The sequence below is a fragment of the Macrobrachium rosenbergii genome, chromosome 57 (genome assembly GCF_040412425.1).
Source record: "Macrobrachium rosenbergii isolate ZJJX-2024 chromosome 57, ASM4041242v1, whole genome shotgun sequence".
Lineage (NCBI taxonomy): Eukaryota > Metazoa > Arthropoda > Malacostraca > Decapoda > Palaemonidae > Macrobrachium > Macrobrachium rosenbergii.
Genome location: NC_089797.1, coordinates 12,948,106 through 12,970,394, shown reverse-complemented (window position 1 = coordinate 12,970,394; position 22,289 = coordinate 12,948,106). Strand labels below are relative to the sequence as shown.

Below are 22,289 nucleotides of genomic sequence, written 5' to 3'. Positions count from 1 at the left end.
TAATTTATTTTTTGTGGTTGCAAACCTTGATGAGCTGCTTTCAATGCCTTTTGTGGCGAGATTGTATCTAGATATTCATACCCGGATTTGTCCATGTGCATTTTGACTCGAAATGATAACTCATTTAATTTACTATATTTTTACGTATTTACCCGTTTTATATACCTGCAGTATGTATCCCGTTGTTTTGCAATTTTCCTTGATGACTGATGAACTGGAAAAACATGTTATGGTGAGAAAAAGAATCGTGTCATAAGAGAAACGGTGCAGAACCAAGGCTAACAGTGAATTGTCGACTGCACGTTTCAAAACAGGAAGTCGAGGGATAACCGGTTTCAACGGTGTGTCGGATCATTCATTTTCAAAATGTGGAACGCTCTGCCTTCCTCTTGTTTCGGAAATCATCAGCCTAGTCTCTTCTTGAGACGCAGGTCTTATATGCCGTAAGAGCTTCATTTGAGCAGAGCTTCCTGTTCCGAGCTCTTCATGAAAATGATAATGTTATTCAGGGAGTAGTCTTAATGCTGTCCAGTGTCTCCTCCATAATGATGGTCATGGTGTTGATATCAATGTCAATTTGTTTGTTCTTTTATGTACTATGTGATGTGTGCAGTAATGAGAGTTAGTTATTTTTTCTTCATATATAGAGGTGAGAATAACTGCAAGCCTAGACAGTCGTGACAGGTTTATACAAAGACCAGTAGGCTTGTTGCCAGCATTACTCTTGTGCATGGTGTCTTCCTTATATACTTATTTTAGGGCAAGTCTTCATGTTATTAATCCTTGTTTATAACAGCCTCGTTTTATTTAGTCATTCTGAAATTGTAGCCTACAGAAAAAATGAGACTACAGTTGATACTGGCGTCTCAACATACCCACTTCCCATCTTCATAATTAGTCATTCCTTGGTTATCCCAATGTTAACATTTCAGTGCAGTGTCATGGTCCTCATATTTGCCTGTCCCCGGACATGTTTTACCTCAAAGACAATTCTCGGTGTCCTGAGAAAAGTATTGTTGTTTCTACTCATTTAATCTTTTCTGTTCGCACCTATTTGTTATCTTCATTCGCCCTTCCACCGGCATTGCATTTTCATTCACGTGATTTTGATGTCTTTGTTTACAGTTGGCGTGATGTGTGATGCGGATAAAGCCAGGCGGTCGACTGGCTTTGGCCCTCCTCACAACGACAACCCTCACACTTCTGCTGGTGCAGCATTGTAGACTCTCTCAACACCTGCAGGGTAAGATATCTACTGTCGACTCTGAAGGAGACAGTCCAGTTTCTTCCGTAGTTCATGAAGCCTTCACACATTTTTTTTTTTTTTTTTTTTTACCTTGCCACGACCTCGACATGTGTACCATCAGTCTCATAGTACTCTTACAGAAATATTCTCAAACTATTATTCTGCATGAAATTTTAGTTTTTGGGTAAATTCAAGCCTGAGAGCTCTTGTGATATGGGGTATGACAGACATAGAGCATTATCTCAAGAAATCTTCAAGTTTGTGGAGCCACACTATTGGTTAATTTTATCATTTCTTACGAGTATGTAAGCGTACCATAAAGGGTACGTATTGTGCTCTTTTTCCCATCCGATGAAAACTTTCCAAAGATAGTTTTCCATTTTTTTTTAAATGTTTGAAGTTGCAGTCTCGAATTTTCTAGCAAAATGGTGTTAGTATGTGCACAAAGTGTGATTTTACCATTATCAAGAGATGGTTAGACTGTCAAAGCTAGATGAATACTAAGACCATATTAGCTAACAAGTACAAGATGTTGGGTAGAATCAAAATTTTGTATGAGCTGTAAACTTCAGGGTTATAACCCATCCAAAATCGCTGGCTTTGTCATGGGTAAAAAGCGGTAAATGGCCTACTTGCAGACTTTTTCAGAGAACCCTCACAGTTTTAAATGAGATAAAAGTCCTATGGCACATTTATGGAAGGAAATTATTGTTAGGTAACTTGTGAATTATTCGAATTTTTAATGGAAACTCAGTGTAACATTATGTGTATTTTAAATGTAGGCATGTGTGTGCGTTGAAGTGTATAAGTGTAAAAATGTATTAATAGTCCGAACTGCAATAGAGCAGAAGAAAGGAAGTTTTGTCGAGTAGATTCGTAAATGAAAAATTCTTCAATTCAGTCCTTAGATTTGAGTTTGATTTTACGTTTATCAGCTAAAGGGCTTCCCTTACTATGGGATGAGATGCACATCTCAACATGCTAACGCTGATCTGCAGTTTTCATAGCTGAATCACCTGCGAAAGCCATTGTAAATACTTTCTAAGCTAGAATATTTAAAAATGTACTTAGAAAACTGGTTTCAGACGTGAATGTTGCTATATTTTCTTTTTTTTATCTTTGGCATCTCTTCTTTGTGTTTGTGATGAAATTTTCGTAAGGAATTTTAAATTTTCACTCATTTTCCTAAATTGTTAAGTACTTTATGCTTATTGAATGTTAAAGATTTTTGAAAACACTAAGTTTTTGTTATTTAGTTGGCCCTTGTATGTACTGCGGAATGTGTAATTTATATGAGCATTACAGAGTATGTCCACGGTAAACCTGTAAACCCTTCAAAGACATGTTGGCAGAGTTTTTTTTTTTTTAGCTTATCTATATGATTTCATTATTAGCAGTATATTTCTGTAGAAAGGAGCCTGTATGAAACTTTTTGTTATTGTTGCCTGATGTGTGATTATTTGTTGCTTAAATCGACACGCTTCAGAAAGCAGTATATTGCCAGAGGAAATTTGCCTGTTACATATAGGCTTTGAGAAGGGCTTGAAGACAACCACCACCAAGTGAAGAAAGTAGAATTCTGGTCGTCCGTCTTGACGCAGTGTCTGTTCCTTTGTTCGTGAAATCTCCAGACGCCAAATATACGCTTTTCATTGGTAGGACCTTATTCGAGAGAAAACTAGACTACAGTGACAAGCTTGGTAAACCTCAAAGATGCAACGGCGCATATTAACGGCCAGAAAAACTCATACGGCCTTATCAGCTTTTTTCTGCTATTTTTTAACTTTTATGTTATATTATATAACATGAGTTATGGTGCATCAAAAGTTTCATGTTTCTATTATATAACATGAGTTATGGTGCATCAAAAGTTTCATGTTTCTAGTTCATTCCTCGAAATATCCTGGTCAGTCATTTTAACAAATTTTGAATGCTTCATATTTTACTGCATGAATTTATTCCATCTGCTTGACACGTTTAGATTGGTTCCAATCGCAGCAGTGTTTTGTTTGAGCAGAAATCACTTCAGTTTAAAAGCTATCTGACTCATTTTTTTTTTTTTCCTAAATATTGTAATTTTTCATCAGGTGAGGAAGATGGCCCAGCATATGAGCGGCAGATGGCGTGGCGGGAGGAGGAGCACCGAGCTCACGTACGAAAGCTTCTCCTCCAGATAGCACAGCTCAAGGAGCAGTTAGCTCAGGCCCAGGCCTCTAGTAAGATGACAGTGCATTTTTTTTTTTAGCTTTGTATAGAGTTATGTAAGATCAGTAAGGGGGTTTGTGCAAAAAATATCTTACTGGAAATTTAAGAGAGCAGTTTTAAGTTTGAGTATTTCAAGTCCCTTTGTAAATGTTCGTTTTTGCTTACTGTTCTTTAAAACATACTGCGCCGTTTGGCCCTGTATGAATAATGCTGTATTAACCGAGTATATCATGCTATGAATTTTCCTTCATATCCCTATTAACACAACTTGATATATAATGTTTATTCATAAAGTTGGTTCTTATTGTCCAGCTTGCACTTTTTTTTTTTTTACATTGCATTGAGCACCATTATTTTTTTTAATGTCCAACTAAAAGAAAACATCACCACTTGGTATATCATACTGGAAGAGTATTTTTGCATGTTTTAAGTAGATATTTTTGTTGAATACTGTAATAACACACAAAAAGTGTTTTGCTGTTCAAAAAGTGGAAATAAAATTTTCAGCTTTTTGAACTCGGTAAAACGTTTCTGATCCGAACAGAGAATATGTTCTTATAGTTTTTTTTTTTTTTTTTTTTTTTTTTTTTTTTTTTTTTTTTTTTGTAAAAATGTCCACACATTTTTTTTATAAAAACAATATGAAAGTGCCATATGCCATTGCCGTCATTTCATGTCTTTTTGTAAGTTAAATTTATATTGATGTCCAAAGGCAAACTGATACCTGTGTCATACTCTGTCTCGGTTGTTATAATTATGTTAATAACAATTATTTACTTTTCCAGAACCCGAGGTAGAAATATCAGAATCTCCTGCAGGTGGATCAGCCGTCGTGCCAGCCCCACCTGTCCCCACCTCTAGCAGTAGTCAGGCAACTTCCAAAAACATCAACAACAGCCATGTCGTCATGGTGGATGGCCCTTGTGGGGCCATCATACAGCACCAGGTTGCGCAGTCAGAGATTACTCAAGGAATCTCTTTAAATAATGAGTAGGTCTTCGGGTTTCTAAATGCACCATAGCTATGAACACAATGCGTTAATAAAATGGAAATATAGGTACAAATCATATATTCCAGAAGCCAATACTTATGTGCTTTCTGTAGGTCTAAGGAGACTTGATGCAGGTGGGTTACAATGAGACCCAAAAAACCAGTCGAATCAGTCGGTATAACTGTGAGTTCCTTACTACATTCTTCGTTATTTCAGATATGAAGTTGTGGCTTTTTCACACTTCACCTGGTCAAGAGTGTATCCCTCCGAGCTTGGTCTGGGAAAACGGGTCGTAGAAAAACCCATAGGGTTCAGACGAAGAGATATTTTAGCATCACTCACAACAGCACTGGAGCACCTTAACACACCTGTACCTGCCAGGTATGGAGACGTCTTTATGTGAGTGATACCTTGAAAATGACATTTTTGTAAGCTAAAAAAAAAAAACATATTACACTAAATTGCTTTTAAAAAGAAATATACAGTCATGTATTCCACGACTTACCTGAAGTACATATTAGTCAAACGACAAATCAGTCAGTTATTAATCTATAGTGTTTGGTGACTTGTGTATCTCATTGCAGATTTACTGTAGATGATTTTGTTGAGGGTATGTATCGGACAGTGCCAACTAGTGGAACCCAGTACGAATTGGTTTTTCTAGATCGTCACGCAAACCGCACAACACATCAGTATCGAACCATCACACTCATGAGACCCTTCGCTCCCCTCACTGTAGTTACAAGAGTACAACAAAACACAAAACAGCTGGTGAGATCATTGTCTTGTACATTAGTTTGTGTTACTGTCATACGCTTGAAGGAACGTATAAGATTGTAGTACGGTATAAGTGATTGTAACTGATAATTGACATTTATAGAAAGCTCTTGCAAGAACTGATGGTAGGTACGTGTGGGTTGCTGTTGCTTTTTCAAAAAGTGTCTAGCATCTCTTCCCATGGTAGTTATGATACCAGATAACTCCTAATAATTGAGTTCGTTTCTTGATACACTACTTTTAGTTCTGATTAAAATTTTAGGGGAAAACGCTTAAGAAAATTTGATATTGCAAAAAGTTACATGACTTCTGTTCTTATGCAGGTCAACATTGTCCTGCCCCTATCGGGACGCACCGACACTTTCCGAGGATTTATGGATAAATTAGTGGCTGTTATACTACGGCATGATCGTCGTGTCTTCCTTACTGTTGTATACTTTGGTCATGAGGGCTTGCAAGAAGTCAGAAATATTATCACGAATGCATCTAAAGAAGCCAAATTTCGACACATTAAGTTGCTCACCCTCAACGAAACTTTCTCCAGAGGAAAAGCACTACAGGTAAGCTCCCAGTCATCGTTCCCAGTACCTCCATTTGTGGCAGCTTGCTCTAGAGTGGAAGGGAAAAGTTAGTACGGGGCACAAACTAAGAAAAGACAAACGTGCACATTAAGCTTCGCTAGCGCTTCTTGAAGGTGTTCCATCACCATAATTCATGTAAGGTTAGGTTAGGTAAGGAAAATTGGTAAATCAAAAAATAGAAAATAAGGGAAGGATTCATGTGATCTAAATCACATCCCCATACCCTGTACCAACATTTCTTCCAGACCAAATGCCATTTAATATCTTATGATTCACCTATAATATTCAACAGGACATAAATCTGCACAAAATTAAAAAAAAAATAAAGATTCAGAAAACTTGAAAAATAAAAATATTTGTGGGAAATTAAGGACACATTCCAAATGATCATAAACAACCCACCCCATGACTGTACCGAAACTTATCTCAATGGCCAAAGACAATCGAATATCGTCTGATTCACCTAAAATGTCAAACTAAATATAAATCTGTAGAAAAATAAGTAGGATTTTGTTAGAAGTAGAAAATATTCTGGTACCTAATCTGAGTCCAGTGTAAGCAAAGCCATGAACGGGAGAAGAGTAGGGAAGACTAAGAGTAAGCAGTTAATTAACACTTACCCATATGCTGAGTCAGCAGTGGTGAAAAGGGACAAATTCAACAAGGACCTATCCAGGAATGTTACTTGTTGCAGGGTTGCCAAATAGTCATGACAAATCTACATGGGTCATAATGGCAGGGTTTGGATAAGTGTTAAAATAGTATGATATTAATGTAAATGATAGGGTAGATATGAGTAATTATTATTAAGTTGATTTAACCAGACCACGAAGTCAAAACAATTGACTCATAGAAATGGCACAAAGGGTTTGTAAGAGCCCGTCGCCCCGACGCCGTCTCTTCCAAACACACGTGTGTGTTCGTGTGTTCGTCATCCATCGGAGGGGACAAAACAAAACAAGAGCACCTCGTGTTCTTTCTCTGAAGGAACGAAACTCCTACCGTATAATATTTCCGTCTGTTTCTCCCTAACCATTGTTGTCTTGATATATGTACAATCACCACTACTTGCATTGCCATGCAAGCATTCTAATCTTGTATTCATAATGTTCCACCGAATCTTCTGTGTCAGACTGCATGTATGTTTCTGTTTGTGAAGACACCAAACGTCTCGCCATTTCACATGTATTATGCTACTGCATTGTATTCATTAATCTGTCTCGAATCTCATGCAATTGGCCATATGTAGAATTTCCTGGCCTTTCCACAGATATATGTTTCATCACTGTATGTTAATCATGTCTCTCAATATCCTCATGTGTTTGTCTGCCGACAAACACAGATGCCCGAATCGTTACCTCTGTTTTCCCCTGTCTGTGTGCAGATGCTACTTTACCGCTCGCACACGCCAATACCATCTTCGAAGATTCTGTAGTCTGTCCACCAAAATCACTTTCATGTATCATAATAAAGTTTTCATTAACCTACCCATCTCACAGACTCATCATCAACATATAGTTACGGGCTGCTCTAGAAGCAAGAGCCCGTGCTGGCACAAGGCCAGCTAAATCTAAAACAACAACAACATGTAGTCTGTACATTCATTTCTTACGGGCTGCTCTGGGAGCAAGAGCCCGTGCTGGCACAAGGCCAGCTAAATCTAAAACAACAACAACATGTACATTCAGTCAAGGGCTGCTATAGGAACAAGAGCCCGTGCTGGCACAAGGCCAGCTAAATCTAAAACGACAACAACATGTACATTCAGTTAAGGGCTGCTATAGGAGCAAGAACCCGTGCTGGCACAAGGCCAGCTAAATCTAAAACAACAACAACATGTACATTCAGTTAAGGGCTGCTATAGGAGCAAGAGCCCGTGCTGGCACAAGGCCAGCTAAATCTAAAACAACAACAACATGTACATTCAGTTAAGGGCTGCTATAGGAGCAAGAACCCGTGCTGGCACAAGGCCAGCTAAATCTAAAACGACAACAACATGTACATTCAGTTAAGGGCTGCTATAGGAGCAAGAGCCCGTGCTGGCACAAGGCCAGCTAAATCTAAAACGACAACAACATGTACATTCAGTTAAGGGCTGCTCTAGGAGCAAGAACCCGTGCTGGCACAAGGCCAGCTAAATCTGAAACAACATGTACATTCATTCAGTAAGGAACCACCAATAAACCAGTTAACACCCAGCCAGTATGTCACTCAATCTCGTCCGTACAGGTTTGCCCCTAATAGTAAAATTTAAATTTTGTGCGATAAATTTCAGTTCTTTAAAAATTTTATTGTTGAAGTCGAAAATAATGATACCGAAAAAAATTTCCTCAATTAATTTGTTTCCAAAAGTTGGCATTCTGTTTGTTATATTTGGCTATTCATATAAAATGTGTTTAATTGTTAGTTTTGACCTGCATGTAGAGATTGGGCGATATTGGCTATCCATCAAGTATCCAAGGGTCAAGCGAGTGTGATTAATTCCGGAAAAGATAAATTACTCCCATATGGTGCTCTTTTTGTCTGAAGAATACCATACTCCAGTGATGGGGCTGATCAACTTCAGGTCCTTGTTACAAGATTTATTACTTCATTTCCAGACAGGAACTTTTAATCATGATTGTCATCATTGTTGGGAAAACATGAAACTATCACTTTGTGAGTTTTGTCTGGACAGTAACCTTTTACATTTTTTTGTAGATCTGAAGGGCAAATATAATCAGCCACCCTAAGTTTTTTGCTGTTTGGAGGTAAAGTATTGTATAAGATTCTTGTGCGGAGTATCATTTTGCTTGCATTACAGCATAATATTATTAGATACCAGGCAGAATAAAATTGCAGTAGATTAGTACATGTATAATGAATAATGTGATGCAAAGTCAGATTTGATGATAATCTAACCTGATCATTTGACCAATTTTAATTTTTTATGCAGACCCAAAGGATTAATGTTACCATGAGTGTCTTTTGTTTAGTGTTCTACAAGTTAAAAAAAAAAACTCGAAACTTTCTTGGTGAGAAATACTCAAGACAAAACAAACAAACAAACAAAATTTTCAGAATCATTGTTTGTTAAGGCCAGATTCAGTTGGTCATAATGCAAGCTTGAGTTCTTACTCCTGGGAAGCCCATGGAAAATAGCTACTCCACTATTGTTGCTCATTTCATTTCTACTCCCAATGACCCAGTTTTTAAATATATAATAAATTGTCATAGAGAAGAAAATACAGCTACAGTATTCCCAGTTAAAAATCTGTTTATGTAAGAGTTGCTCTTATTGGAGACAATAATATGTACTTGATGTTTTGCAGGTTGGTGCCACCCATTGGTCTAAAGGTGATGTGTTGCTCTTCATGTGTGATGTTGATGTTGTATTTAGTACAAGATTCCTCGAACGATGCCGTCTGAATGCGTCACCGGGTCATTCTGTGTATTATCCTGTGGTTTTCTCACTTTATAACCCACAAGTGGTGTATCCACTGCAGGGTAAACCAATACCTCAGGTATGTCTTGTAGCCAGGTACCATGTATCAGTTGCAAGGGCATGTTTAATTTGATAGCGTTACATAGTTGTGCTGCATTCTGAAAGTACAGTATATGTATGTTTTATAAAACTTCAAAATGAACATATATTTATGTGCTGTATGTTGTTGGTTGCTCTTATACTTCATGTTCTTCATGATTTGAAACTACAGATTTGTGTACGTGTACAGTACTTTTAAAAGGGTATCAAATTTTATTTTATTTATTTCTTTCAGGAATTAGACCAGCTTGTTATCTCTAGAGATACAGGGTTTTGGCGAGACTTTGGCTATGGAATGACATGCCAGTATAGATCAGACTTCCTTAGTGTTCAAGGTTTTGATGAAGACATTATTGGTTGGGGAGGAGAAGATGTTTTACTCTATCGCAAGTAAGTGTTCATTGATTTCATTATTATGGCAATATCCCTTCAATACTAAACTTTTTTAACTGATCGTTGTAATCTAGCATACATGTATGATACATTGCTTTAAACTGAACACATTGTTCAGTAAAAGTTCTTAATTTTCAAAAGAAGTACTGTATTGTAAACTGTAACTATTTAAAAGATGAATAACACATAGGATCAAAGATTGGCATAAGATTCAACCTACTAAGTGCAAAAATAAAATGGATGGATGGTTACTTTCAAATGTTTTGAATGAGTGTTGCTAAGATATAATTTTATTTAACATGAATATGTAATGGAGATTTAACCACTCCATCTTTTTTTTTTTTTTTTAGATTATGTGGTTACTGACAGTGTGTTTCATCAGAAACCCATTATTGTACTGTAACATAACCTGACCTATCTATGCATCATGAAAGAATTCTAGATGCATCGTTCCACTCATAGAAGAAAAAGATCAGGTGATTCAGTCATGTTGGTGAACGTGCCTACTAAGAACTCAGTGATGTTAACTTAATCGCTGTGTGTCTGCTGACTATTTAATGTTTCTAGTAATTCACAGTTTTTATAGTTTTCTGTAAGAGAAAGCTATTGAGATGACCTTGTCTGTCTGTCCACACTTTTTCTGTCCGCACTATTACTGTCTGCCCTCAGATCTTAAAAACTATTGAGGCTAGAGGCTGCAAATTTTTATGTCGATCATCCAGCCTCCAATCATCAAACACACCAAATTGCAGCCCTTTGGCCTCAGTAGTTTTTATTTTATTTAAGGTTAAAGTTAGCCATAATCGTACTTATGGCACCGCTATAGATACCAACAACACAGGCCACCACCAGACCATGACTGAGTTTCATGAGCCACAGCTAAGAGTTTCATGGGCCGTGGCTGAGTTTCATGGGCCATGGCTAAGGGTTTCATGGGCCATGGCTGAAAGTTTCATATAGCATTCATTATTTGCTGCACAAAAAACAATTGCTCCAAAGAAACTTCGGCACATTTTTTACTTGTTTTATTTGTTTAGGATTACTCTGTATCTTTTCCAGTTTGCTTTTGATACCATTAATTAGTTTTGTGCATAGTGTTGGCAGTTAACATTATCAGACTGAAGGTAGTTTCCAGAGATAAATTTTGTGCTTCATTTACTACAGGATTTCCATACACCAGTGCCAAGGTCTTCAGTATCTTTTGATTTCTGTTACTTTGTAACAATTTTGTAGTGATTTTATTTTTACTTTTGTGTGTGAGGTAAGGGCTATTTGGTTTCTAATTAGCAATTGGGTGTTTACATTTGATATGTTTTTTTCGATGTTTGTACGTCAGGTTCTCTTTTTCATTTTTTATGAAAAAGATTTATTTTCCAAGTTTTGGGTTTTAGTTTATACCAAAACTCTAACAAACTTTGTACAACCCAGTACTGCTGTACAATACTGTTACAAGATTCTTTTTCAGTCATTTTCTTCTTTTTATAGGCTAATTGTTTTGATACTGTATTTTTTTAAGTTTTTAAGTGACGCTCTCATATGTAGAACACAAGAGTCTAAAAAGTAAAAGATGAAAACAAACAGAAGGAAAACACATACTGTAAAAATTACAGTCTTAAAATACCAATGAGTCAATTGTTGTTTTATTTTTGTGGTTAAAAACTCATCTATGTTTATTCCTTATAAACTTCAGCTTTGGTTAGATGCTCATGGAATTCAAATCCTTCTGCCAAGACATAGCATTATCTTCAGCAAATCCTTTTAAAGAATTTCTGTCCTTCCCTACCTTTTAAATTATCTCGTTCTTTATGGTAAACAACAATTTGACTGCCCTCACTTTAATGATTGAGAGTATTCATAGGGGTCTTTGATGGTGTCAGAGCTTTTAGAGGCTGGAACTAGATTTCTTTTGCCCTTGTTCAACTTTGATTTCTCTTCTTTTGGATACCCGTGTCCATTTTGGGGAGGGAGGAGGCAGCATCTCTGGTCTGCTGTTATTGACATGTGATATTTATTTTTACCTTCTCAAATCAAGCCACTCTTCTTGAATTTAGCAATCTTCAACCTTCTGTCAAATTTTCCAGTGCTACAGTCACCCAACATAAAATGAGGGGACGTACACCAGTCCATCTTTGTCCTCCAATGTGAAGTAGCCTAACAGTCCCCATCTCATTCCAAGATTGATTAAAGAGTGATCCAGTTAATATACATCTGTTGGACACACTGGGTCTGCCTTCAGTTTGCTTGGTTTTCTTCAGAAAGATGGCAGTTGTCCTGGTTAATTGGGAAGTTCACTTTTGGCTTTTCATTCTTGAACTTCTGGTTTGGATTTTTAGGTCAACTGCAACAGATTTGACCTTAAGAGAACCACTGACTTCATGCTTTCATGGGCCTCCTTTTCAGTAGGATTGAACCTCCTCCAGACTGGGTAACATCTCTACATTCAATTTCTCAACTCAAGATAGAGTTGTGTTCTATCTTAGATTTAAGTGACCTCGTGAAAAGTTTTTTGCAGTAAAGATTTGCTCCGTGAATTGTTCAGCCTGAGACCATCTTAAGATTTACATCCCACAGGACTGATTTTGTTCCCCTCCTTTCCAAGTGCTGTTAACATTAGAATTCTTCTCTTCATTTGGTTCAGGCAGGTCATCATGATACAGTGTCTCAGATGGTTTCACTATCCCTTCCTGTTTTGGAATCCTAAAGTTGACTCAACTTTCCTAGTATTTCAGTTACAAGTTCCTTTTTCCACAAGAGGTGGCAAGGTTGCTCTTCTTCTTGCTTTTTGGCCAAGTAATTACATCAGGATAAGCTACCACTCCAGAAGGTTCTCTCCTTCATTTCCAGAACCATCTCAACTTTGTTTCTTCATAGGCTACCAATTCATTCATCTCTCTTTGTTACATCTGATCAGCATTTTAATCTACGTTTGACCTCTCATTTTCTTGCTAACATTTTTCCAGTACAGTAATCACTTCCAGTCCAATCTTGACCACCTGTTCCTCAAGGAGTTATGAGATTTTTATGTATCTTTGCCCAGAAGCACTCTTGCCTTCAGATCCTTTTTACTTTGTCAGAACAGGCTATGTTAGAATAGTAATTGGTTGTTTTGAAACACATTAGAAACTAATTTTTTCAATATAAGCTCATTACTGAACTGAACTCCTCCCAATCCCACAGCTCTGTTTGAGCTGAATCAGACTACCTGTATGCAAAAAATTATTCTTCAAACTATTGAGACCTTATAGTAATGGAGGTTCATGCGCTAATGCACCAACCTACCTGAGCCACCTAATCACAGTTTGCTTTTACAAGTGGAATGACATGTTTTGGAATCACTCTCAAGTTAAAGTAATAAGTTTGTACTGTATTGAAAAAACTTGTTTTAAAAAATACATTTTTTTTTTTTTTTTTTTTTTTGTTGCTTTGCTTATATTTTCAAAATTGTTCTGCATCGCAATAGGAGTGACTGGATAATTATGTTTATATCATTTAAAGAATATTGTATGACCTTGCAAGAAAATATTGCAGAATTTTAATTAAAAATGTGAATTTTCAGGTACGTTAAATCAAGATTGTCAGTGATTCGTTCCACCGATCCCGGCATCTTTCACCTGTGGCATCCAAAAGAATGTTCAACTGCTCTCTCAGCTGACCAGTATCGTGCCTGTATCACCTCACGCGCCCTTAATGAGGCCTCTCATGCTCACCTTGGTCTCATTGCCTTTAAGGATGATCTTGGAAAGCACCCACTTGGTGCTGGTGCATTGACTGGTGCCAGTGCTCTTGAGGAACAGCAGCTCAAAGCAGAAATGTAGATTTGAGTCTAGAGCATTGTACAGTGGGAGTGAAAGTACAAGCAGTGCGTGCATAGATTAATGAAACTTTTTGTCTGTGGCAAGACTTTTCAAACCTGTGATTGTTTTGTATTATGACGCCTACACGAAGTTTAATTTTTCAAAGGCTTCAAACTATTTTCTGTGATCTGCAGGATTTTGATTATTTCATTATACTGTATTCTTTAAAGCTGCATATTATTGAAATGCTGGGGAGTTGCAGTAATAGTCCTGATGGTGCAAAATTAGGGTAAGGTCATTGTCAGCATTGCTTTGCCTCTCATGATGCAAAATTTGAATTTGAAACAGGTTGAATGTTAGAAGGTACCCTTTGCTGATTTTGGGTAAAGTTAGATCTCAAGGTGAAGAAAAATGTGTTAACACTAGTGGTGTGTTGAGCAGCCTTAAGTGAAGTCCAAGAATTATTTTTTTATGAATTTCTCTTTCTTTAATGAATACATCTTTCCAATGATTTTAACATTATTAAAATGTTATTCTTAGATTTTGAAGGATGGTATGTCATATTCCAGATGTACATGTTTTCATGAATTTCTTTCAAATGTAGCATTCTTTTCATTGAATGGTATGTGATTATATTTTTGCTTTGGAGTTTTTGTTAGTATGAAATATTAAGGTTGGACTCTATTCATTCAGTATTATATTGAAGTACAGGTATTTTAAAATTGAGAAAATAGGTCCTGAATTGAAGCCCACTCGTGAAGTTCATCTTCCTTTCATTTAGTGTTTCCCTCCTTGTCGTGGTGAGTATTTTCTTTCATGTTGTGGCGAGTTCTTTTCACAGCATATTTTTTACGGGCATTGAGAATTGCCAGAGGTATTAAGTTGTACTGAAAATTAACTCGATGGTAGTTAGACACTTGCCATACTTAAGAACCATACTTGAAGAAAACTGATCCTGTAATCAGACAGTGTCATTTGGAACACCTACAGTTCCATTTATGTGAAAGGTCATTTAAATTAGCAAGCTGTTGCCATTTCACTGAAATATTAAATTTACAATACCTAGAGTTATGACCCTTCTGTCAGATTGTCTAAAGTCCACCATAGTACCAGCTGCTGTGAATAGCTTGCGTATTCACTGTCAGAGACATTTAAAGGCTTAATTGGTTAACAGGAAAAAGCATAGGTGGATAATTTTTTGATAGTAGAGAATATGGAACAAATAAAGCAGTGTAATCAAAACATCTGTCTTAATGGTGTGAGGCAATTCCTCCTGAAATACAGGTAGAAAATTAATGAATGCCATGGTTTATACTGATCCTACCAATGTAATTTTCTCATTGTAAGGGATCTGAAAGTGGATTCTGGACTGTGTTTACTGTGTTTTTGTCGTAATAGGAGGGTTTTGGTAAGGAAGATTAGATTTATAAAAACCTTTCTTCTCATATACTACACAATATAAAACAGTTATGTCTTATCATAACCCCATCTCTTTGCAGCAGCCTTACTTGTGTGCCAGTGCAATATCCAAAATTTCCTCCGGTTCCACTTGCCTGAATATGCATTCCTCATTCTTTATTTTCCCTGGAGGCAATTTCATTCTTTGTCTCTAGTATTCCTTACACATCTTGTAATCTTTTTCCCCAGTTTTTGTGCAGTTTGACTCCATCACAAAGATTCATTTACTTGGGATTTACATAGATATTCATCTGCCGTAGTGTGCACCTCCAAAGAACTGATCCATATTCCAGTCATTGTTAAATGACTTCCTTTGGGCTTTAACTCCTCCCAATGTGCCTTTGGGCAAGTCATATGGATAATTTTCTCAAAGTAACTGGTTCTGCACAGCAATTTAAGCTTGGTAAGAGATTGGCAGCCTTAGTGGACCTGGCCACTACCAGAACTAGTTAACGGAGAAGTGTTAACAAATCTCAATGGCAGGATCTCCTTGCTGTAAAAGTCCCTTTTATACCACCAGTGACAGAATTGTAATTGTTTACAGAAACCTCATGCAAGGTATGGCATGCTGACATGCAACATTTGGAATCATCAAGCAGAATATCTGCTGAGAAAAAGACCCCTCACATCAACCTGTTATGAATCAAAGCAGTAGTGTTAACTCCTCACACTTTATCTCAGTTTATCCAGTGGAAGAAGGGACATGTTGGATAACTCCACCACAGTGGTGTATCTGTAGATGAAGGTAGCCACAGAGTTGCTTGCACTGTCATCATCATCAGTAGGGCAGAGAGGAAAAATGTGATGCTAATATCGTACCCAGGTTTGTACCAGGGAGATACAGTGTAATAGCCAACACCCTCGGCAAACAGAATTGAGTTCTACCCCTGCATTGTCACTCCACAGTTAATTCTTCAAGGTGTGCTGTGGAGATTGTGGGGAAATTTTTGTGAACCTGTCTGTCACACATGTGAACAAAAGATCATCCAAATTTTGTGCAACACTGTACATCCAGCCTCATGGGTACTTGGCACATTTGTGGTTCCTGGGACAACTTACAAGTTTATGCCTTTACTCTTATTTGCCGAGTCTTGTACAAAGTTTGTTACTTGACCGGTGCCACCATGATTTGATTGGCTCCTTTGTTGCCCCAACAAGTGTTAAGAGTCCACCTGCTTCTCCCAGTGAATATCCCCAGTCCCATTGTGAGTTGGATGAAACTGCTATATCAATTGCAGTTTGCATTTCCATCAGAATCTGAGTCACCTCAACCTTCAGCCTGGAGGTTATTAAGCAGTGGCAGATTAAGAGAGACTTTTCAATCAGTGCAGTGTTGCTTGCCAATCTGTACAAGGCTAAGTGATAAGTCTTCTGCAACTGATGCGACAGAAGAAATAATGTGCCTAAGGTCTGTATCAAGAATAACACACTTTTTTTCTTCCTTTGAGATTCAAGAAAGTTATCAGTTTTGGCATTCAAAGTTTATAGATCTGCCCTAGTGCAGATTCTATAGAGTAAATAACTTGAGTTAGCATCCAGCAACTGAAATGAATGTTACAGGACTTTGAGATGCAGGTTCCTATTTTAGTGTCCACACACCTTGAAGGAATTATCCATTCTTATACATTTAGTTGGTCCATGTAAACTGAGTGAGACCAAGCCTTGCTAAAGGCCATAAACCTAATGGACCCATCTGCTTGTATTGAGTGTGAGGTTCATGTCCTGCCATCCAAGTTTCCCATTTTGAGGATTAGCAGATTATTGCCTTTTTCTATATCGTAGGTTTTGTGGTAAAGATACAAACAACTTTGACACATTAGACGGCACTAATTTCATCATTCCCAGTCATGAAATATTTGAGGCACTAAAGGGGTAATTTTCAAAGAGTACAGTAACTTTCTGGCTAAGAAAGGTTATTTAAAGGCTTATAATGGTATGTCTTGAATGTCTAGCTTCCCAGCTAATGTTAACAGGCATAAAATTAGTGCCCTTTGACTTCCCTGACTTTTGAAATGAGTGTGGATGTTGCCTCCATTATAGATACATACATACTTCTTGGAGTTTGCCTTCCAATTTTGTAAGATTTTTATTATTATGAGACTATTTACAAGTCACTAAATTTATATTCTATTAGTCTTACAGTAGTAGCAGACCAAATTGTAAGTTGCACATCCCTCATCCTTATAGGCATTTTAGCTGGGGTAGTTTCATTGTCATATGGATGGGCTAAACGTTATAGTCTTTTGTGGACCACCCAGAAATGACAACCCATTGCATCACCAAGACCTTGGTCCCATTCAATGGCCCCTTGTTAGTAGTCTGACTCTTTTTTACTCTGTCACCATCTAAGTAACTGTTCTGGTCACTGTAAATTGATGGGTTTTTGATGAAACAGGAGTGATTTTGTTTTAAATAACATTGGTATTATATTTCACAAACATCTTTTTACAATACGTGCCTGCCTCTCTGCCCTTTCTTTATTGCAGTAAAAACAAAGACTCACAGAATGACCAAACTGTCACTAGGGGTATTAAGAAATGGGTAATACTTATTTGCATATGAAGTTTCTGGAGGTTGTGCAAATGCACAAGTAAGGCTATTATAAAGTGATGAGTTTGTATGTGGAAAGGTTTTGTTTTCTGAAAATTTAATTTTGTATTTGTGGCATGAAACTGGATATTTTGCATAAATAGGACACTTGTTTCCAGTACAGTCAAGTGACACTTGTCATTTAGGTACTTCCTTATCACTTCAAAGGTATTTGTGTTCTCATCCTTTTAGTTGATTTTAGTTTTTTCATTTTTTATCTGAAGTAACGCTCATTTAACATGTTTCCAGGTAGTATTCTGGTAACCCATCTGTGAAGAATAAGATTTCTTCTATATTTATCTCAGTACAGTAGTGCTTGTTTCATTTTTGGTAGAGATAATGAAATATCCCATCTGGAAACCAGTATGGTTATACAGTATAGTAATGTGAGTAGTTAAGTTGGGATGGCCTTCTTTATGAAAAGTATGTCAGTGCTCTCAAACTTGATGTTTCCAGAGAAAAATCTTAAACCTCTGCATAACTAAATTTTTAAAATACTGTACCTCTGCTTATTCATCACAACACAATACAGTATTTACTATTTTATAGAAATCATGGACTCGAATTTATAGTTTCTTCATGTACAGTACCATTTTGGCTGAAGAGTATAGCACATTGATTCTTAACAATTTATCTAAAAAAATTTTCAAGATTCTCTCAAGGAACTCGATTATCTCTACTTCATTATTACATACTGCTTCCTTCCTTATCACCTAAACCTTTTAGTGTGTTTTATTCTTTTCCTAGAGTATCAATTTTAATGTAACTAGTCATTACAGTAATGCCTGCAGTCATATGCAAAAATATGAATGATGTAAATTTTTTTAAATGCATGTCGTAACCCTTGTTTTAAAATGTTTTTACAATAGAAAATTCTCATTCACTGGGAACATGCTGGTGTTGGTGCATTAAATAGTTTTCTAAAAGTACAGAGTGTTAGGCTGAGAGACTTTTAAGGGAAGTCGAATCTTTGACTAATGCAGGTTAATATTTTACTCTAACATTGCATCTTTTTCTTTTCAGTTTATCATTTCAGGAGTGTATTGTTTGTGATATGTTTTTCCAATTTTTACATATTGGCCTATGTACACTGTCTGTATAGCCCCATATGTGGCCATGCCTAGCTCTAGGATTATCCCTTGTATGGTGATCTGCTGATTTGTTGTGTAAGTCTTTAGTAGGTATGGAACTAGAGACTACACCGCATCTTTAAAGGTCCCTCATATTCCGGTTAGCAGTAACTGAAATTCTCAGCTTCAGTGATGAGCACTGGAGGTTTCTTGAAAATTTGAGGACAAAGTTTTTGGGATTTGGTTGGTAAAAAGGGGAAGAAAAACCGAATTTGTAAGGTAGCATGGATGAGACAGGTTCCCATCAAGAAAAGGTAGATTCTGGCTCCCTATTAAGTCAAATATTTCTTGTGAAGAATTAATGAGAAGGGAATCCTCAAACTTAACAGAATTTTTTTTTACCATGTGAAAGCTTTACTGGAGGACCAGTATCAGTCATTATTGTGGTTTTACATGATACTTGTAGGTTACAATATGAACATTCCTCAAACATCTGAATTCCTGCAGACACCTTATAAATCTTTCGAGATTCGGACTTACTGCCATCTTCAAATTTTTGGGAAGTATGTTGTGACTTGCAGTCTAGGTATAGATAGGAATAGAAATCTTCCAAACTGAGGATAGATATTTTAGAACCAGCAAAGAAAGTTGCCAAAGACATTCAATCTGTACTTAGGGGTCTAGGTTGGTGCTTTGTTTGCAGTTGTACAACATGCAAGTTCTGTTTAACAAGAGGTCACTTGAACACAACATTATCTGTGAGTCAGACAATTGGCTTTTACAATGCATGGTGTTACCATTTTTATGATTTGCAAAATGACCTCATTTAGGTAGACAATGAATTATAGGAAAAGAGCCCCTTCAGGAAAGTTCAGCCTTTTTAATTAAATCATGGGAGGTTCTGACTTTTCCATCACCAAAGATCATTAGGTAATGCATCCTATGGATAATAGAGAAAGCCACTCTCTACCTACTTACAGACTAGAGATTATATACTATAAAATTATATAGAAAGTAAAATTGGTGGTGAGACCTAATCTCGTATGAGTTAGCAAATGGAATAACACATAAACTCCAAATGGGACCACTAACAAGATTGGGTTTTTGTAGAAGTATACAACTTACCCTTCCATTTCTGTGAGTTGTCATGCTGGCATAAAACCAGCTGAATCTAAATTCAATTGATAGGAAGGATAGCCTTGAAAACAGATACAGATTTGGCCTAGTTAAGACTCCTGTCAACTTATCTAGACTGTGTCTAGTTCACCAACAGATTTAGCAGCAGCCCAAGAAGTCAGCAGGTTGCTATCACTTGCCTTGTGCAACAAAGTGTGTTGTCTTCAATCTGCATCCTTGATCTATGTATTGTGTTAGAATCACTGACTTATTCAGTTTCTTTCCCCTGTTAAATTGGTTCCCTTTAGGATCTCTTGCCCCACTTTTTACCTTCATGCCATAGCTCTTCCCATGTACTTCGGGTTTCTTTACGCAGTTTTCTTATCAACAACAACGAAGTTGTTATTGCAATTAGATTTTACCTCTTCCCTTCATCCCACCCCGTATGTACTATCTGCATTGAATGTATGTGGACAGTTCTTTAGTTTATATTGGGGAGAGACTAATGAAGGTGGGGAAACATCAGGGTTTGGTCAGTGGCCTGTTTTTTCTGATTAGGCTGTTACCTTCAAACAAAAATTGCCTCTTAATCCACACATACAAAATCCAGGGCGTTCCAGTGAGCAGTGTACAGGTTGTTAGTTTCCTTTTCTGAGCTACCTGTTGGGTCCTTCAGGCTGATGTACTTGGTTATTTATATTGAATCTGTAGAATAATTTTATCATAGATTTTGGCCCCCAGAAAATGCTGCTGGATCCAGATGATTACCCTTTGGAGAAAGACTAGCCCATCAGGAAAGTTTTTCACTGAAAATTTTTCACCTGCTCCTGACTCGGTCCCACTTTTTAACAGATTTCTTGAGGATAGGTACAGGGTATATCAAGAACTTTTCCCAACCTCTTTGTGCAGAAGTTCCAACCAGTGAATTCCACCTTAGGTATTTTCCTATTCACCATGCCAAAGTACTGTATGTATATTAAGAAGGAATACATCTGTTGTAGCAGCTTGCTAAATTAAAGTCACCTGACATTTGCCAATTGTTTTGAAAGCAGAACTCTGGAATTCATCCTGTCCACTATCTAAGAGATACCCTGGAGAGCAGTACTGTACAGTCTAGTAATTCTTACTTTTGGACTCAATTGTAGATAATAGTGTGAAATTATTATTACTGTAGACAAATACTACTTGTAGAATATATGTTGATATTGTCTAAATACTGATTTAACTATTTAAAGCATATTACAAATATTTTATGCCTAATGTGTATATAATCCAACAATGTTAAAGAACGAACTGAAGGTAGTTTATCCTTTTGATTACATTAAAGTGCATTTTAAAAATGTTCTGAACCTCAGAAAGGGCTCAGAACAAGACATGATTATCAAATGTTTAATCAAATAAATTAATCAAAGTAGTGGTGTATAATAAGACCAATCTTAAATGAGGATTTTGCCATTATATCTTTATACATTGTTATTTATAGTACAGTAATACAGTATTCGTTTGTCTAATATAATATTTGAGATATAAGAGCTCTTGTTTGGCAGGGGTATATAGATTATTACTGCTAGCTGTATTTTGATCGATTCAGTATTGTAGTCATTCCTTGATATATTTTAAAATGCACAAATGTGATGATAACTTGTCTTCCATAGGCTACATCATCCTTAATCTTGAATAATTATTAAGAAATTTTAAATGTTGTCTGTACTTAGTAACTGGTCAAGCCTTAAATCTTGATAAATTAATGAAATTTGTTTCATTGTAGGATTTTCATTTGAGGTAAGAGGTGAGAGTTAAATTAAACATTCCTTGTTAATTAGGACTCTGCTGAAGAGTTATCTTTACTATTGATGATAAAGGATACATGTTTATATTTACAGAATATATATTTACCTTTTAAAGATATTTATTGATCTTTGAATTCTGTTGAAATACTGTCAGATTTTATAAGTTTGTTTGGAATGTGTGTAATTGTAAGCTAATAATCTTACAAAATATACATTTTTTCATTCAAAAATCGTTTTTCATTTTTTAATTCCCAAGGAGTGTTTGCTTAGAACTATTTAGCAGGGTTTCCATTGTTAAAACTTGGAATACAGTTCAGACGTTTTGGTAATGTGCTTGGAGAAAGAAAATTGAGATATAATTTTGTTTTACATGGGAAACTCATCTCATGAGGAAAATTGCTTCATTAAATGAATATTAGATTTAGAAGTCGATTCTGGAAACCATGAGAAATGCTTACAACCTTTTTCCTCCAGATATGATTTGTGGATGGTCAATCAGCAAAAAACAAATTTATTTCAGTAAAAATTGTTTCCGGCTAACCCTCCAGTTTCTTATGGTTGTGTGGGGTCAGAGCCCAACCATGTGACAGCATCATCCTCCTAGCCTTGGTGACCACTACCAGTGACAAAGTATCTTCTGTCAAGTAAAAATGATGTGACCTAGAATCGGCTCCTGCCAGTTAGTGGTTAACAATGGCACTTTTTTCAAAATATAGTAAAAGCCTAAAAGTATACAGGTGAGCTGCAGATGTAAGG

At 36.6% G+C, this 22,289-nt stretch overlaps 1 protein-coding gene across 4 annotated transcripts in view; it reads left to right on the top strand.

Moving 5' to 3' along the window:
- The window catches only part of LOC136836962 (chondroitin sulfate N-acetylgalactosaminyltransferase 1-like), a 551,976-nt gene extending 530,213 nt beyond the window's left edge, over positions 1-21,763 (top strand). For all 4 annotated transcript variants that reach the window (XM_067101491.1, XM_067101493.1, XM_067101494.1 and 1 more), the window contains exons 2-10: positions 1,126-1,243; positions 3,334-3,462; positions 4,237-4,441; positions 4,659-4,823; positions 5,027-5,213; positions 5,543-5,779; positions 9,112-9,303; positions 9,559-9,713; positions 13,273-21,763. In XM_067101491.1, the coding sequence (XP_066957592.1) occupies positions 1,141-1,243; positions 3,334-3,462; positions 4,237-4,441; positions 4,659-4,823; positions 5,027-5,213; positions 5,543-5,779; positions 9,112-9,303; positions 9,559-9,713; positions 13,273-13,531 (1,632 nt within the window). In that variant the 5' untranslated portion in view covers positions 1,126-1,140 and the 3' untranslated portion in view covers positions 13,532-21,763. The remainder of the gene's footprint in view (positions 1-1,125; positions 1,244-3,333; positions 3,463-4,236; positions 4,442-4,658; positions 4,824-5,026; positions 5,214-5,542; positions 5,780-9,111; positions 9,304-9,558; positions 9,714-13,272) is intronic.
- The last annotated feature ends 526 nt before the right edge of the window (positions 21,764-22,289 follow it).